The 19,531-nt window shown below is 42.8% G+C and overlaps 1 protein-coding gene across 1 annotated transcript in view; it reads left to right on the top strand.

Moving 5' to 3' along the window:
- The window catches only part of skia (v-ski avian sarcoma viral oncogene homolog a), a 78,233-nt gene extending 61,127 nt beyond the window's left edge, over positions 1-17,106 (top strand). Inside the window, exons 2-6 of the mRNA XM_021565658.3 lie at positions 3,398-3,633; positions 4,670-4,956; positions 5,069-5,418; positions 12,308-12,538; positions 13,250-17,106. Of these exons, the coding sequence (XP_021421333.2) occupies positions 3,398-3,633; positions 4,670-4,956; positions 5,069-5,418; positions 12,308-12,538; positions 13,250-13,429 (1,284 nt within the window). The 3' untranslated portion in view covers positions 13,430-17,106. The remainder of the gene's footprint in view (positions 1-3,397; positions 3,634-4,669; positions 4,957-5,068; positions 5,419-12,307; positions 12,539-13,249) is intronic.
- Positions 17,107-19,531: the final 2,425 nt, after the last annotated feature.

Here is a 19,531-nt window from a genome sequence, read left to right as displayed (position 1 = left end):
AAAGACAGGTCACAGGCAGGGTGGGACTCGATAGTTAGAGACTTTAATTTCCCCTTAGTCTGAGAGGATGTTAGCTTTGCACTACCTAACACAACATGTTTGGTGCCACATATACATAATCTAGCGCCACGGGCCATTCTTCTTTCTGACACAACCACGTCACTGACACTGTTGACAAGGTTTCACACTCAGGCCGCAAACTCAACGTGGAAGTGAGATCGGCAGGCCAAACAGGAAGTGACCTCATTCACGCAGTCAATGTCACGGTCAGGGTTTGCCTAGACAACCAAGATGTAGTATAGTTGAAACCGGACCAGAATAAGACCAGAGTATGACATTGAACCGCATTGTCCGAGAGTTGCAGCAATTTGGTTTCATTTTGATCTTGAGATGGACATTTTAAATTGGGTTGAGATACGGTTGACTGTTTACCCCCGACAATTTGTTTGTTTACCTCCCTGTGTTGTCGGGACTTTTTTTCTTCATTCTAGCTTGGATTTGCTTGCTTGCTTTTGTTGAATGGAATTCTGCTTGTTTGGAGAGGACATCCTGTAATCTGTGTCACAAGAAATGCAGTGTTGAATTGAGACAGACAAACAGACAGAGGGAGGCAGGGACAGTGAGAGACGGAGACCGAGGGAGAGAGCAATGAAAATGACAGATTGTGTCATGGGAGTGTCAGTTCTACCTCTTGAGAAAACAGACCGTCTATCCACTGTACCACAAAGCATGGGCTTTTTCGGCGAGGAGGATTTTTTTCAAGCTTTTTTAGATCCGACAATTATCCTCCCACCAAAATTGCCAAGTCACATCCCCCCCCCCCCCCCCCCCAGAATCAAGCAATTCTCTAACTTACTAGGAATTTGATTGGCTCTGTAAACCTGTAACCTCTGTAAACCCTCATTGGATGTGTAGCATTGAGGGATTAGACATGGAGTTTGAGTAAGAGCCCCCTGCCTGTGTGGCCAGAGGTGACCTTTGCTTCCTTGTCTGCTCTAGTGTTAGCCTCAGCGCTAGCTAGCCATAGCATGAGTGTTTGACTGTGCTGAGCTGGATGCTACATTGGTGTACCACACGGTGATAGCTAGCAGACAGAAGAACTTGAAGAGTTTCATACAGGGCACATAGACTTACACTTAGCGTGACTGACAGAGTGTGACGTGCCCCACCCACATGAGCAGACACACACGCTGGCAGACATGCATGCCACACACTCATCCGGAGAGCTTCCTGGCAGCTGAGCATTACCCGCTACTCTCTCTATCTTCTCTCTCTCTATTTTCTCCCTCCTTACCTCCATCCACCCAGCCAGCCCTCATGAGAAAAGGCTTTGTCACGCTCTCAACCCCGGGTTATTCCTAGGCGGTGGGGGTGCAGATACTATGACTCCACCGAGGTGTGAGATTTCAAAAGCGGGCATTTTCAGTGAGCCGAAACTCGTCTGGGCATGTCTCTCACACAACTTGGCTAATCAAAGGCCTTATATTCGAGTGTGACATCCTGTCTATGCTGTGTAATCCAGACAGGATCATAAAAACAAGCCTTGCCCCTCCCTTTCTTCCACCGCACTCTTGCTATACAAGCATGTACTCTTGCCCCACATTTGCAGCCCAAGCCAGGAGATTCTCTCTCTCTGAAGTTATTCTAATAATCGATGATATTGGCAATCCTGTTGCAACGCAGTGGCTTGTCAGCATAGGGTTGTTGGCTTTCTAATACAAGTAGATGTGTCCCACCTTGTGTAGGACACACCACACGTACAGACACACACACACACACACACACACAGTTAGTGTTGGGGTGTGTGTGAGACAATACGTTGGGAGACAGCAATGTTACGATTCACCTCGGCCCGTCCTTCAGATTTCACTTCCTTCCACAAAGCACTGCTCCCAGCATTTCCTGTTTGGTCTGGAAGACCTTGGCACGCGTCCAGAGTGCGTACGTACGTACGTACACACACACACACACACACGCACACACAGAGCCCTGGTTAGGTGGTCAGGTAGACGGAAGCAAGACATCTGCTCCTCTCAGAGACATTGGCCACGTCCCAATATTCCAAAGTGTCTTTTCTTCCTATGTCCTATTAGTCCTATAGTTCCTATTTCCACGTTCTCAATCATTTGAGTCGATTTTGTAACGATAGGCTATTGTATGTCTGTGGCCAAACATCACATGTGTGATATAACGAATGCTAGATTTGGGCTCTCTAATGTTGTTCTTGTGTACAACAATATATTACAATCAGCAATTGTGACATAAGGTTTGGTTTGTGTTATGATGCTAATGATGAGGGAGTGGAATTATATAGCTATTATACATTTCTATATCATTCCCAGATGCTCTGTTGTCATTCACTCTCGGTACAACTATTAGCATTTGCAAAAAACATGTGTATCTCTTTTTCAAGCAAGATAGTAGTAAAGGATACACAGCATTACGTTTATTGGTTGGCTCGAGAGAATGAGAAAAGGAAGAAGAGGAGAGACAGAGACTTGCAGTGAGGAGGGCTGCGGGGGAAGGGGGCGGGGGAGACTAGTGACAGCCACAGCTTGGAGAGGCTGAGGTCATGGCAGTCCGGAACACAGACCTGCCCTTGTCTGCTTTTTAAAGACTCCCTCAGCTCAGAGACAGAAAGAGAGAGAGAGAAAGAGAGAAAGAGAAAGGGATAGAGAGAGACGTCTCACCTCTGCTGAAATACACTGTAGTACAATTGTCTGGAGTACTGGCGTGTGCAGACTGTGTGTGAGTGTGAGCGCGTGTGTGTGTACTGTAAGTGTTTGAAGCAATGTAGCCTATCTTAGTGTCAACATTATTGCAAAACTGCTCAAAAGCTGTGACTGTTGATAGTTGTTTGACCAAAACAAGCTCAACCTCAGTCAAACAGTCTCTGTATGACTTATAAGTGGGTCATACAGTATGTCAATATACCAGCTGGTTAAGAAGGGCTTGCAAGCTCCAGTGTGAGAGTTGAGGCTTCCGTCTTGTGTTGTCTAACACTATAATAACCCTCAAGCACTCCCAACTATAGCAAATACACGCATACACACAGTCAACACCACTCCTAAATTTACACACACTTATAATCCGAGTTGTCAGACGCCTTTTCTGTGTTTCGAGGAGTTAATCGTTGATTTGGGCTCACGCACGCACACACACACAAACAGGCGAGAGCCATCTTACACCTCTGGATGCATTTTCAGTTCACTGGCATTAGAGACTGGTAGGCCATTGAGGATGCCAAGCAGGCAGTGCGGCTCAAATTGCCATCCGCTGGACAAAGAAAACGTCCGGTCTCTGAATAGAACATAGATTTGACCTTGTACTTCTAAAATTGCCCTACAATTTGTCTTACAAGCCATTTTCTCTTCTCTCCCTTCTTTTCTCTCCCTAGGCATCAGATCCCATCCCAGCCAAGAAGTCTAAACATGAAGACTTCCCATCGCTGCCCCTGTCCGCTGAGAAAGAGAAGCAACCCGATTGGTTAAGATCCCTCTCGGCTTCAGACAATACGGGGCTCAACTGCATCCAGCCCAGACAGAGACCCTCGGCTTTCAGGCCCTGGTCCCCTAATCTCTCGGCTGGGGACAAAGAGACGCCCAACCGCCCTCTGGCTGCACTGAGAGACAGGTGAGCTCAACATACGCACAACAACAAACAACAGCACACTACCCTGAAGAAACACACATGTCGACATAGTACACCAAGTCCATGCTTTAAACACACGTCAATCATCCAAGTCTCTAAAACAGGGGTATCAAACATCGCAAGGGTGTTCAATCCAGCCCATGGGTGGTTAGAGTTAAAATACTTTAAAATGACTCAATATACTTTAAAATCACTACAACCAAATCGAAACTGTGTAGAAATGATTATGGACCAATATTCACACAGTTTCTTGACTGTCCAGCTCGCTAATAATCACTGTGCACAGTCAATGAACCTACATTCATACAGTTTATTTATTGACAGTCAGGGAGCAAAAAAAAAACAAAAAAACACATGGATAGAGAGACTATTTTTTTCCAAGTTTCAATGGCAAGGAAATATAACCAATTTTCAGAGCGTCCCTCCGGACTTGGGTGAAGACCGAATGCTCCCCCCGGGACAAAATTAGTTCAACACCCCTGCTCTAAAACAATGAAAAACCCCCACTGTTTAAAAGCAGCAACAGTTTGGTTGCTTTGAGAGCACAACCACGGCAGCCATTTTGGATGGGAATTTTGTGCTCATTCCTATGTCACTGAGGTGCTCCCTCCCAGAATGCCTCACGATCAGGAGGGCCCACCGGCTTGTCTGGGTGGGCTGAGGTCAGGGGGTAGTGCTGACTGTACCGCCGCCTCCCACACGGCACCACTCACACACACTCAACCGTGTGCACCCACTCGGAGTGAATCACCACACACACATAAGCACATAATACACACATTACATTCACACATTACATTCACAATTTTTCACTTAGTAGGAGTGAATATCTAACAGACTATTACGTGTGGCTGTTGAACCCATTTTGAATTGTGACATAAAGTATCACGCATGCTCATTGTTAGCTCATTGTCAAAGCATCCGCAACATTCTAAATTATTTCCCTGTAGTCCAACCAAAAACACCTAAAAACCGATGTCCTGACATCCTCCTCTCTCTTTCTTTCTCTCCCTCTTAGCTTCTACAACTTCAAGACGATGGAGAGTGCCGTGGCCCCAAACGTTGCCCTCACACCCCTCCCCCCGGCAAAGGCGGGGCCACTGTCCCCGTCCGTGCCCAGCACCTTCCACCCCAGCGCCAGGGAGGCCCCAGGAGAAGGGGCCATCTCCAGGCCCCGGAAGAGGATGGCCACCGTGGAGCTCCCGCACCCAGGCCCTGAGCCCCTCTGCCCCCCATCAGCAGCAGCCAGCAAGCCCCCACAGGAGGACTCAGAAGTTGAGATTGAGGTGGAGAGCCGAGAGGAATGTGAGTATCCCAGAAACATGTCATGTTTAAGATTAAGTTTGTCAACAGCCAAAAACCTCTTTCTCTGACTCAAAACTTAACTTTACTCTCTCTCTATCCTCTCCTTCCCCAGTCACTTCGTCCCTTTCCTCCCTCTCCTCCCCATCCTTCACCTCCTCCAGCTCGGCTAAGGACCTGAGCTCACCTGGCGCACAGGGCCCAGCGTGTACATTGACGTCAGCTGTATTGACCCCAGAGGGTGGCCCTCTCACTGGGGTAGCAGCAGTGGCAGTGGTGGTGGCCCCCGATGTACCCGGGGCCGGGGGTCTTGAGTCGGAGCTGGAGACCCTGAGGCAGGTGCTGGACAGTGGGCTGGACTCCAAGGAGTCTAAGGAGAAGTTCCTGCATGAGATCGTCAAGATGAGGGTGAAGCAGGAGGAAAAGCTTGGCACAGCTCTGCAGGCCAAACGCAGCCTCCAACAGGTACAGAGACCCATCAATCAACTATCCTATATCCCAATTCATGTACCCTGAGTATACTAAACATTAGGAAAGCCTTCCTAATATTGAATCAATTCGTCGGGGCATGGTCTACATGGTGTGGAAAGCATTCCACAGGGATGCTGACCCGTGTTGACTCCAATGCTTCCCACAGTTGTTGGCTGGATGTCCTTTGGTTGGTGGACCATTGTTGATACACACGGGAAGCTGTTGAGCGTGGAAAACCCAGCAGCATTGCAGTTCTTGAGACACTCAAACCTGTGCACCTGTCACCTACTACCATACCCCGTTCAAAGGCACTTAAATCTTTTGCCTTGCCCATTCACCCTCTGAATGTCACACATACACAATCCATGACTGAATTGTTAAATTACTTAAAATTCCTCCTTTAACCTGTCTCCTCCCCTTCATCTACACTGTTTGAAGTGGATTTGACAAGTGAGATCATAGCTTTCACCTGGATTCACCTGGCCAGTCTATGTCATGGAAAGAGCAGGTGTTCCTGATGTTTTGTACACTCAGTGTATATTTAATCAAATATCCATAAATATTTATAAAATATAAAATATATAGAATTGCAGAGACCGGTTGATGAACTATCCCTGTGTGATGGGGAACCTTGGCTAAGATCTGACAACTCCCAGGGCTAATGTCTAGGTTTTAGCCCTATTCTTATGCCAGTTTGTCTTAGTTTCCTCAAACTCTAAGTGCCAGACGGAGGGCAAAATGTTAAGAACTCAGATGACTGGCGGCTTACACCATGATTTGGCAAAAAAACATTTTAAACGGATGTTGCTGCAAAACCAGTCGGAGCAGACTTCCATTTTTATTTTGGTATTGGAAAGAAACCATTTTTTAAACAAACGACAACTGTGTGTGTGTGAAGGTACACAACGTGCATCCTCCGACATAGAACATTATTCAAAAGTTCCACTTAAGTGACCAAATAGGACATTTTGTAAATTGAGCAAGTAGAACGGGGGATTTTTTTTCTGTCCTTTTAATCATACTTTTACGAAATAGCTAACAAAGCTTGACGACTGACATGCTTGTCCTGGCAGTTAGGTTCCCATGAGAAGGGTGTTTCTATATACACACACACATATACACATAGAGAGAGATAAATCTCTTAGTCTCTCAGTTTCAAAGAGGAAGGAAACCTCACATCTGTTCGCCCCCTCGTCTCCTTAACCCTTCACTCAGAGGACCTCACCCATCCCTATAGTAAACTCTGTGGGCTGTGGCGTATTGAAATAGGAATTCTAGGTACATGTACAGTATATGGAGGAAAGCTCTATTTGGTGACCTGCCTATGAATGTATCAGTAGCTAGCCTACACGTTCTTAACTTTGCATCCCTTGACTGAAACCACTTGACTTGTTCAACTACAGTTGAAGTTGGAAGTTTACATACACCTTAGCCAAATACATTTAAACTCTATTTTTTTCACAATTCCTGACGTTTAATCCAAGTAAAAATTCCCTGTTTTAGGTCAGTTAGGATCACCACTTTATTTTAAGAATGTGAAATGTCAGAATAATAGTAGAGAGAATGATTTATTTCAGATTTTGTTTCCTACATCAGAACTTTACATTCACTCAATTAGTATTTGGTAGCATTGCCTTTAAATTGTTTAACTTGGGTCAACCGTAGCCTTCCACAAGCTTCCCACAATAAGTTGGGTGAATTTGGGCCCATTCCTCCTGACAGAGCTGGTGTAACTGAGTCAGGTTTGTAGGCCTCCTTGCTCGCACACGGTTTTGTGTGCACATTTGTAAACAACAGCTGGTGCACAAAATCTAAGGAAGTCTCTAGATTTTGCTCGCCTGAAGTGGAGTATATTGTGATAAATTGCAGGCCACAGTTTTCAGCTATACTTTTCGTGGATGTTTACTTACCACCACAGACAGATGCTGGCACTAAGTCAGCTGTATAAGGAAATAAGCAAACAGGAAACCACTCACGCAGAGGCGGCGTTCCTAGTGGCCGGAGACTTTAATGCAGGGAAACTTAAATCAGTTCTACCAAATTTCCATTAACATGTTAAATGTGCAACCTGGGGGGAAAAAATTCAGGGTTAAGATTGGATCACAATACACCGGCTCCGATGCTCATCTTATGTGGCAGGGCTTGCAAACTATTACAGACTACAAAGGGAAGCCCAGCCGCGAGCTGCCCAGTGACATGAGCCTACCAGACGAGCTACAAGCAATGCTCGCTTTGAGGCAAGCAACACTGAGGCATGCATGAGAGCATCAGCTGTTCAGGATGACTGTGTGATCATGCTCTCCGTAGCCGATGTGAGTAAGACCTTTAAACAGGTAAACACAAGCCTGCGGGGCCAGACGGATTACCAGGACGTGTGCTCCGGGCATGTGCTGACCAACTGGCAGGTGTCTTCACTGACATTTTCAACATGTCCCTGATTGAGTCTGTAATACCAACATGTTGCAAGCAGACCACCATAGTCACTGTGCCCTAGAACACTAAGGTAACCTGCCTAAATGACTACAGACCTGTAGCACTCACGTCCGTAGCCATGAAGTGCTTTGAAAGGTTGGTAATGGCGCATATCAACCCCATAATCCCCGAAAAAATAGACCCACTCCAATTTGCATACCGCCCAAACAGATCCACAGATGATGCAATCTCTATTGCACTCCACACTGCCCTTTCCCACCTGGACAAAAGGAACACTTATGTGAGAATGCTATTCATTGACTACAGCTCAGCGTTCAACACCATAGTACCCTCAAAGCTCATCACTAAGCTAAGGATCCTGGGACTAAACACCTCCTGATGGGTCGCCCCCAGGTGGTGAGGGTAGGTAGTAGCACATCTGCCACGCTGATCCTCAACACTGGAGCTCCCCAGTCCCCTCCTGTACTCCCTGTTCACCCACAACTGCATGGCCAGGCACGACTCCAACACCATCATTACATTTTCAAACGACATACCAGTGGTAGGCCTGATCACCGACAATGACGAGACAGCCCATAGGGAGGAGGTCAGAGACCTGGCCGGGTGGTGCCAGAATAACAACCTATCCCTCAAGTAACCAAGACAAAGGAGATGATTGTGGACTACAGGAAAAGGAGGACCGAGCACGCCCCCATTCTCATCGACGGGGCTGTAGTGGAGCAGGTTGAGAGCTTCAAGTTCCTTGGTGTCCACATCAACAACAAACTAGAATGGTCCAAACACACCAAGACAGCCATGAAGAGGGCACGACAACACCTATTCCCCCTCAGGAAACTATAAAGATTTGGCATGGGTACTGAGATCCTCAAAAGGTTCTACAGCTGCAACATCGAGAATATCCTGACTGGTTGCATCACTGCCTGGTACTGCAATTGCTCGGCATTGCAAGAGGTACCAGAGTGCCAAGTCTAGGACAAAAAGGCTTCTCAACAGTTTTTACCCCAAGCCATAAGACTCCTGAACATTTAATCAAATGGCTACCTGGACTATTTGCATTGTCCCCCCCCCCAACCCCTCTTTTACGCTGCTGCTACTCTCTATTTATCATATCTGCATAATCACTATAACTATACATTCATGTACATACTACCTCAATTGGACCAACCATTGCTCCCTCACATTGGCTGACCAGGCTATCTGCATTGTGTTCCGCCACCCACCACCCGCCAACCCCTCTTTACGCTACTGCTACTCTATGTTCATCATATATGCATAGTCACTTTAACTTCTTATGGCTGCAGGGGCAGTATTGAGTAGCTTGGATGAAAGGTGCCCAGAGTAAACGGCCTGCTCCTCAGTCCCAGTTGCTAATATATGCATATTATTAGTAGTATTAGTATTAGAAAACACTCGGACGTTTCTAAAACTGTTTGAATGATGTCTGTGAGTATAACAGAACTCATATGGCAGGCAAAAACCTGAGAAGAAATCCAAACAGGAAGTGGGAAATCTGAGGTTGGTTGATTTTCAACACAGCCCCTATTGAATACACAGTGGGATATTGGTTATGTTGCACTTCCTAAGGCTTCCACTAGATGTCAACCGTCTTTAGAAACTTGTTTGATGATTCTACTGTGAAGTGGGACCGAATGAGAGAGGAATGAGTCAGGTCGGCCATGAGCTGACCATGCTCTGACCATGCGCGTTCACATGAGAGGGAGCTCTGTTCCATCGCACTTCTGAAGACAATGGAATTCTCCGGTTGGGACATTATTGAAGATTTATGTTAAAAACATTCTAAAGATTGATTCCATACATCATTTGACATGTTTATACGGACAGGAACGGAAGCTTTTGACATTTCGTCTAAAACTAGGGAACGCGCTTCATGACTTTGGATTTGTTTACCAAACGTGCTAACAAAAGTAGCTCTTTGGACATAGATTATTGACATTATCGAACTAAATCAAACATTTAACGTGGAACTGGGGTTCCTCAGAGTGCATTCTGATGAAGATCATCAAAGGTAAGGGAATATTTATAATGCTATTTCTGATTTCTGTTGACTACCCAATATGGCAGATATCTTTTTGGCTGCTTTGTTGTCTGAAAGCTGTACTCAGATTATTGCATAGTTTGCTTTTTTCGTAAAGATTTTTTGAAATATGACACAGTGGTTGCATTAAGGAGAAGTGTATCTATATTTCCATGTCTAACTATTGTATTTTCATCAACATTTATAATGGGTATTTTTGTAAAATGATGTGGCTCTCATCACCGGATGTTTTTGGAACTAGTGAACGTAAAGCGCCAATGTATACTGACATTTTTTTGTATAAATATGCACTTTATCGAACAAAACATATATGTATTGTGTAACTTGAAGTCCTATGAGTGTCATCTGATGAAGATTATCAAAGGTTAGTGATTAATTTTATCTCCATTTGTGCTTTGTGTGACTCCTCTCTTTGGCTGGAAAAATGGCTGAATTTTTCTGTGACTTGGTGGTGACCGAACATAATCGTTTGTGGTGCTTTTGCTGTAAAGCCTATTTGAACTCGGACACTTTGGTGGGATTAACAACGAGATTACCGTTAAAATGGTATAAGATACATGTATGTTTGAGGAATTTTAATTATGACATTTTTGTTGTTTGAATTTGGCGCTCTGCACTTTCACTGGCTGTTGTCATATCGATCCCGGTAACGGGATTGCAGCCCGTTACCGGGAGTTTTTACCCATATCTACATGTACATACTACCTAAATCAGCCTGACTAACCTGTGTCTGTATGTAGCCTCGCTACTGTATATAGCCTGTATTTTTTCTGTTGTTTTATTTCTTTACCTACCTATTGTTCACCTAATACCTTTTTGCACTATTAGTTTGAGCCTGTAAGTAAGCATTTCACTGTATTATTTGGCACACGTGACAAATAAAGATTTTATTTTCTATAGGATTGAGGTCAGGGCTTTGTGATGGCCACTCCAGTACCTTGACTTTGTTGTCCTTAAGCCATTTTGCCACAACTTTGGAAGTATGCTTGGGGTCATTGTCCATTTGGAAGACCCATTTGCGACCAAGCTTTAACTTCCTGACTGATGTCTTGAGATCTTGCTTCAATATATGCACATAATTTTCTTTCCTCATGACGTTAAGTGCACCCGTCCCTCCTACAGCAAAGCACCCCCACAACATAATGCTGCCACCCCCGTGCTTCACGGTTGGGATGGTTTTCTTCGGCTTGCAAGCATTCCCCTTGTTCCTCCAAACACGACGACGGTCATTATGGCCAAACAGTTCTATTTTTGTGTCATCAGACCAGAGGATATTTCTCCAGAAATACAATCTTTGTCCCCATGTGCAGTTGCAAACCGTAGTCTGGCTTTTTTATGGCAGTTTTGGAGCAGTGGCTTCTTCCTTGCTGAGCTGCCTTTCAAGTTATGTCGATTATATGACTCATTTTACTGTGGATATAGATATGTTTGTACCTGTTTCCTCCAGCATCTTCACAAGGTCCTTTGCTGTTGTTCTGGGATTGATTTGCACTTTTCGCACCAAAGTACGTTCATCTCTAGGAGACAGAACGTGTCTCCTTCCTGAGCGGTATGACGGCTGCATGGTCCTATGGTGTTTATACTTGCGTGCTCTTGTTTGTACAGATGAACGTGGTACCTTCAGGCATTTGGAAATTGCTCCCAAGGATGAACCAGACTTGTGGAGGTCTACAGTGTATTTTTTTGTCAAGCAAAGAGGCACAGAGTTTGAAGGTAGTCCTTGAAATACATCCACAGGTAAACCTCCAATTGATTCAAACGACGTCAATTAGCCTATCAGAAGCTTCTAAAGCCATGACATCATTTTCTGGAATTGTCCAAGCAGTTTAAAGGCACAGTCAACTTAGTGTATGTAAACTTCTGGAATTGTGATACAGTGAATTATAAGTGAAATAATCTGTCTGTAAATAATTGTTGGAAAAAGTTGATATCCTAACCGACATGCCAAAACTATTTGTGGAAGGGTTGAAAAACATGTTTTAATGACACCAACCTAAGTGTATGTAAACGTCCGACTTCAACTGTGTGTATTATAACACAGTACATTGTGCAGTAGAACGTTTTCAACAGACTTAATGTTACATTAAACTTGAATTGTTAGTTTGGATGAACTTTCATAACTTTTATAAAATAATTTAACGCTATCTCTTTATCTGTTTACCACGCGTTCACTATGAGATTCAGAGGATTCAAAGTTCAACAGGGGTTCCTCAGGCGCAATGTCAACAGTTAGCTTGTTGTCTGGTTTAGCGTCCCTGACTACATTTAATGCCAACTCTTCCTCTGTAGGCTAATGCTAATTTGCTTTTGCTAACCTGTACACGCTAATGCTAACTCAGTAATGCTACTGCTAGTTAGCTCATCCTAATGTTTACGTCAACTTTGTTCCCATAGGAGTTGGAGTTCCTGCGGGTGGCTAAGAAAGAGAAGCTCAGGGAGGCCACGGAGGCCAAGCGGAACCTGAGGAAGGAGATTGAGCGCCTGCGTGCCGAGAGCGAGAAGAAGATGAAGGAGGCTAATGAGTCACGCATGCGTCTGAAGAGGGAGCTGGAGCAGGCCCGGCAGCTCCGAGTGTGTGACAAGGGTTGCGAGGCGGGCCGCCTGCGCGCCAAGTACTCGGCACAGGTGAGGACACACACACACACACCATAGGCTACTCAAACCCAAACAGAGAAGAGGCCATAGTCAAAGTGTCTGTAGTCCGATTACATAAACACTCTGAAACTGAGGCTATCCCTGAAAGTAATTGCAGCATTTCTGTCTAACACCAAGGTTAAGCGCTCAAAGTAAAAAAAAACGTTCCTTCTGCGTGGTCGAAAACATATGGGTGTAACCCAAAGAGCACAGACACAAGATAAGTGCTAGCCTAAAGAGGAAACAGGAAGAGACGTGTAGTTCCTTTTAAGCATCATGGGAAATGTAGATTAGACAAAACAAAAGATAAGTACACTGACCTTGAGTCCTAGTTTCTCTAAAAAGAGCAATTTGCTTTCTAGCCCTGTCTTAAAAGCCTTTACTTGAGTGAATGTTTATAGTGTTTGTGGTATTTGGAGAGACAGCTAAGTTTGGTCTGTGTCGTTAGTTCACTGTTGTGTGTCTGGGTCGGAAAGTGGAGAGGCTTAGAGGTTTGCAATGGCGGGGGGAAGGATGTGGCTATGACGTCTTGCTGTCACACTGGCTGTGTGTGTGTGTGTGATTTAAGTTTTAAGAGTTAAAGAGATGATATTAGGTAGTAAACAAAAAAAAATACATAAAATGCTGAAAGTAGACACACTAAGCAGGTGTATTGTCTGGTTCCTAAGCTCAACCCTTCATGGTGTTTTTTTGTTGTTCCAGATCGAGGACTTGCAAATGAAGCTCCAGCATGCCGAGGCAGACCGTGAGCAGCTCCGGGCAGACCTAATGCTGGAACGGGAGGCCAGGGAGCACCTGGAGAGAGTGGTTAAGGAGCTGCAGCAGCAGCTGTGGCCCAAGGAGCAGGACAAGACAACCAAGGATACCCCCGCCAACAACTAGCCCCTTCCACCATCAACCCCCTTCCAATCCCCCACCATCAGCACCCCAAAACAAAACTACGCCCACCCCACCCAACCCAACCAGAGAGACTGAGTTAACAGAGACAAAATAGAGAAAAGCAGATATATCGAACCTCTATATGTGCACGTATCCATCCTCACAAAAAATGTATGAGTGCTTGGGTGCATCCTTGGAGCAAGAAACAAAGCAAGTCAAACTCTGTATGTGTTACTAGGACAAGCACTGAAACGCACCTCTCCTCCAAAAACTGAAAATTGAACCTGAAGATGAAAAGAATATAGCACAAAATATGGTTGTGCCTGTATTTTCTCTGAGACAAAAACTGGTGAACATTTTGGATACAGACTTTTCTATGATGAAAAAAAAACATGATAATAATACAAGATATTAGACTGGCCTGTTTAGAAACAAAATGGAGGGCTTTCAAAATGGTAGACAGGAGGACTGGACTCTGCCCACGTGCCCGAGCAGGACTTCTACTCCATTTCCCGTGAAGAAGTTAAATCATTTTATGACTTTATAAGCTATTTAAGAGTGCATAGTGATATAAAAAAAAAATATTAAAAAAAAATCTTTGACTCTTTGTTCTATCAGAGCTTAAAAAAAGATTTACAAAATATATTAACAGACAACAAGCAAGACAAACTACCACCAGTACCACCATGGTTCGTCGGTGTGTAGAGCAGGCCATTGCGATCCACTGAGGAAAAGTTTGATATTTTTTGTTGTTGTACTATTCCAGAAATACATAACGTTTACTATGGGAGAGGTGAGGAGGATTGCATTGGACTAGATATTTTATCTCTTTGGAACTTGTAAAGAACTTATAAAGATAAACTTTGTGATCAATTTGGATCTGGGTGCAATCTGAAGCACAGACCTCTGTCAGTTTCCCCGGGACTGTTGGTTAAAACTAGCTTGCCTGTGTTTCCTCCTTTTCATTTGATTACCGAGAGTTGACATGACTTGCTCAAATTACGATAAAAAAATTAACCATTTGAATATTATGATTTTAGGGCTGGAAGTGGCACCTTTAGCCAGAACCACAAAATGTTATTTTTAATTAAATTATGTTATGTAAATATAGATATGTTTTTTTTTTACGTTACAATTATAAATCGCACTTTGTCATAACAAAATACTGTTATAATGCATTATACTCCCACTATTGTCTTCAATCTTCCATTGGAGAGGACATATCCATGACAAGAACAATATAAATCCAAGTGAGCATTTTGTTAATTATATGCAACTCATTTAAATGCAATGTATTCATGTGTTCAAGACAAAATATTGTAAATAAAATGAGAGAGAAAAGGGGTGTACACGCTTGCTTGCTGATACAGTTTGGGCTGTTGAAAAATGTCATTTCAATCATTTTTTGGCACTAATTATACCCTTTTGGCTGTTTAATCAATTGACACTCCTCAAAATAGAAAGGTAGTGGGACGTAAGATTGCAAAACACTCTTCGAGTGCCCATCTCTCCTACATTTTTGGTATTTATTAATACGCCAATGATTCATCGAAGTTCCAAGGTGTTAAACAGAGCTGTTTGACCAGTCATGGAAAAGCAGTGATTGTTAGAGTCCGAAGACACATTGCTCACATGTTTACCTGGGAGAAATTAATGATTAATTAAAGAATACATTTAATAATGCTCCAAATACACAGTGGGTACAATGCAATCCGAATGCACGTTGTGTTTATGCCATTTTCCTTTGGTTCTTGATGTTCTTGTTGTTGTTTTTAACGTGGGATATTTTTATTGCTTGTCTGTTTTTCCAAACAAAAACTCATATTTTCTTTCATATGCATGACATTTGAGAAGGTTTACCATACATATAGTCATTATTGGGCATTGATACTGTACATGTAAGGGTTTTATTGTGTTATGCAATATACAGCAAACATGTATTTTTTAAAGAAAAAAAACCCTCATTTTTAAAGGAAACTAAACTTTGTTTATTACATAGATCAGAAGAAGAACTACTTCACAAGTACACCCCAAAACACAACACAAGTTCAAACGCAATGCTGGACAACCTCAAGTGCCTGAAAGTGGGCAGATGGTTTCCAGATCAGGAACACTGGCGATGAAGTAATTGTAGCTGGCCCATAGGGACATGCTCAGAGTCAACTCCACCACGGGATGTCATTCCCGTCACAGTGCAGATGTCAAGCCTGTCACACGGTGCAGACACTGTCAATGGAGGGGATACTTTCTTTTTGCACTCTCGAGGGGAGTATCTAGAACATTCTCCCTCCTCTCAGCACTATCCCTCTCGACAGGCCTGACTTGACTTCCTTGCTCAAGTCACAAGATGAAGCTATTGCAGTTTACGGTAGTGATTACATTTACTCTACATTATTAACAAAAAACAATTTAATTGAATTACTTTTAAGTCTAAAAAAAACAATAATATCTGTAATTCATTCAGAAATGCTCTTTCAGAGATATGCATGTCAAAAACAATTATAGGTATCAACAGAAAACGTATGTACCATAGCTATGCGGTATTATAAGGTTAATCTTGGTTGTAGATAAGGATGTCATACCAGTTTTACATGATCTGGTCTGCCTATCCAAAGGTGGACATCTATGACTAGTGAAGAGGGCATTATGTTGAAGCCTTAACCAACATTAGAAAGGGCAATGTTAATGAGAGACTAACACTGAGTTTGTGACTTTGACAGACCTTAAATTGGCACATTTTATAGTTGTTTTTACACTCAAACAAATTGATATTTGTAGTTTCCTTTTCATGGTTTTCTACAAAAAGGGGAGAAAATGACGACATTGGCGCTTCGCTCCCAAGTAAAAGAAAAAAACGGTTAAATTATTTATCATTTTCTAAACAGGAACCATTTTCCTAAATGGACAACAATAAAGCAGCAATAACAGTACATATTCATAGATAAAACTAGCCAGTGTGAAGATTAAAAAATAAGAATTTACAAATGTAAATAATTTTTCATTTACAATATTGTATTATATATGTACAAGGTTTATCCTTATTCAAAAAGAAATCTTTTCTGACACAATAGCTGTCTTGTTTTTTTGAGTTTGTGTTTTAACCGAGAACATGTTTTTAAAAAATAATTATTGCAGTGCGTTAGAGAATATACCCTACATAAATATGTTTTTATCCCATTGTTTGGATATTTTTTTTTTTTACTGTAGAGTCTTTATATTGAATGACTTTTTTCACCAGTTCATATATATTTTTAACAATATATTCAATATCAAATAGTGTCCCCATGGTAAAAATGAGTCACACAGGAACTACCGTCACCTCGTAGATTTTTTTCCCCATCCTTGTATCTTTTTAGCCCTACGCTGCTGCTAATACTATATCAACTTTACAATTCTAGAAATATTTTTATGTAAAAGGTAAATGTGTGCTTTCTCGTTTATTAATCACGCATATAGTATGAAAAAAAAGCTTGGCTTATTTATCTATTCCTTCCTTTCCCTTGTTTTAGCCTTTTCCACCTCCCCCCATCGACACCCTCTCCCTCTCTCATGACACGGACTATATTGTAAAGTAAAGGACTTTATGAGATTATGTTTGAAAATAGCTATGCTTATATACCACAGTGACTGAATGTACAGTGTATAGATGCATTACCAGAAATAAAGTTGTTTGTCCAGATTATATGACCCACTTTTCTTTCTTATAACTGGTTGTTTCTTGCTTGTGACCATCAGTTTGACTGACTTGAATTCATCCCCCTACCTTGGGCGTCACAGGTTTTATACATGACAATGACTTAGAATATGTTGCAATAGCTATGCTGTTTACAGTATATATTGTTAGCGCTCTTATGAGCATGCATACCCCATTTGATATTGTGGCAGAGGTACGAAGACATGTAAATGTTGCTTAGTCATTGAGCTATTATTACTGTATCTTAGGTCATGAATTTAAGATTGAATACATCAAATTCAAACTTTGGAAGACATTTGCTTTTAAGTCGATGTTTCAGACAGAGAGGTAAAACCATTCAGTTACACTCATGAAACATGGTTGTGGCAGAGAGAGAGCACGCCCAGATCCACATCGATGGGTCCGCAGTGGAGGGGATCAAAAGCTTGAAGTTCCTCGGCGTGCGCATTATTATTCTTTTTTTAAATACCTTTTTGGGTGGATTCTTGTTGTTTGGTTTATTGTTTGAACAGTCGCTGATATTTTATTTGTTTATCAATATGAAATAGGCTACTTTAATGAATAAATGAATAGTCAAATATTGTGTCTGCATAGAGCTTGTAGTAAGCTCTAGGTACTGCTGCACTATGTGCATAGTTATTGAGCACGGGTCACTTTTATAATGTTTACATACTATTTCAATATCTACTGCTGTACTACATTTGGCAAATTTTTTGATTTCGGCTTATTGTGTGCTGGTTGACATTTACCGCAAGGATTGATAGGAACTAGGAACATTAGCATTTCGCGGCACCCGCCACAACACCTACTAAATTATGTACGCAACCGATACGATTTGATTTGGTCAAATCACTATCATTATAACTGCCAAAATACAGAAAACACCAACATAAAGTGTCTTAATAGGGCATTGGACCACAACGAGCTAGAACAACCTCCAATCAACTTGACATAGATTCTACAAGTGTCTTTGTACTCTTTTGGATGGATGCAACACCATTCTTCTACAAGATATTCCACAATTTGTTGTTTTGTTTAATTTTGGTAGAAAAGACTGGGGGGGGAGGGCATAGCCATGGTAGACAAAATAATGGGCTTCCCAGAATTTTTGTACATGACCCTAAGCATGATGGGATGTTAATTGCTTAATTAACTCAAGAACCACACCTGTGTGGAAGTACCTGCTTTCAATACACTTTGTATCCCTCATTTACTCAATTGTTTCCATTATTTTGGCAGTTACCTCTTCAAACCAAGATTCTAGTTTTGTAAGGAAACATTTTACAGTTAAAGTTAAACCTGGTCAAGAAATGTTTACCAAGTGCAACTTTAAAGTGTGCGTAAATAGAACGTAATACCCTTTAATTAATGCACTATTCTCTCTACACGTATTCTGACCTTGAATTTAAGCATGAGAATAGCATGCTATTCACCCTCTATTCGTTTGGGGTGAAGATCAAAGAAATGAAGGTGTGGCAGAGGTGTTTCTACAGAAACACTGTATTCTGACCTTTGGGCCAGGTCCTAACCGCTGCTACCCTGACGTACAGTCACTAGAGATCAAACTGGACGAGCTCCGTTCGAGCTGGTTTTTCCATGCATCATCTAGACTGGACGGCAGCATGGGGAAACCCGACGAGGAGGGGAGGGGTGTGTCTCTTTGTTAACAACAGCTAGTGCGCAACCTCTAATGTTAAGTAAGTCTCAAGTTGTTGCTTCATTAATAAGTGCATCGACAATGATGTCCCCACACTGAGCAAACGTGCATATCCCAACCAGAAGCCATGCATTACAGGCAACATCCGCACTGAGCTAAAGGCTAGAGCTGCCACTTTCAAGGAGTGGGATACTAATCTGGACGCTTATAAGAAATCACGCTACGACCTCCGACGAGCCATCACAAACAGGCAAAATGTCAATACAGTACTAAGATTGAATCTTCCTACCCCGGCACTGACACTCGTCGGATGCGTCAGGGCTTGTAAACTATCACAGATTACAAAAGGAAACACAGGCGTGAGCTGCTCAGTGACGCAAGCCTACCAGACAAGCTAAATACCTTCTATGCTCACTTCGAGGCAAGCACCACTGAACCATGCATGAGAGCACCAGCTGTTTCGGACGACTGTGTGATCTCGCTCTATGTAGCCTATTTAAGACCTTTAAACAGGTTAACATTCATAAGGCCGCGGGGCCAGACGGATTACCAGGATGCATACTCAGAGCATGCGCTGACCAGCTGGCAAGTGTCTTTATTGACATTTTCAACCTCTCCCTGACCCACTCTGTAATACCTACATGTTTCAAGCAGTCCACTAGTCCCGGTACCCAAGAACGCCAAGGTATCCTATCTAAATTACTATCGCGCTGTAGCACTCACAACTGTAGCACTCACATCTGTAGCCATAAAA

The sequence above is a fragment of the Oncorhynchus mykiss genome, chromosome 16 (genome assembly GCF_057628025.1).
Source record: "Oncorhynchus mykiss isolate SJ-2025 chromosome 16, ASM5762802v1, whole genome shotgun sequence".
NCBI classification, from domain to species: domain Eukaryota; kingdom Metazoa; phylum Chordata; class Actinopteri; order Salmoniformes; family Salmonidae; genus Oncorhynchus; species Oncorhynchus mykiss.
This window is presented reverse-complemented; position numbering and strand designations above follow the sequence as displayed.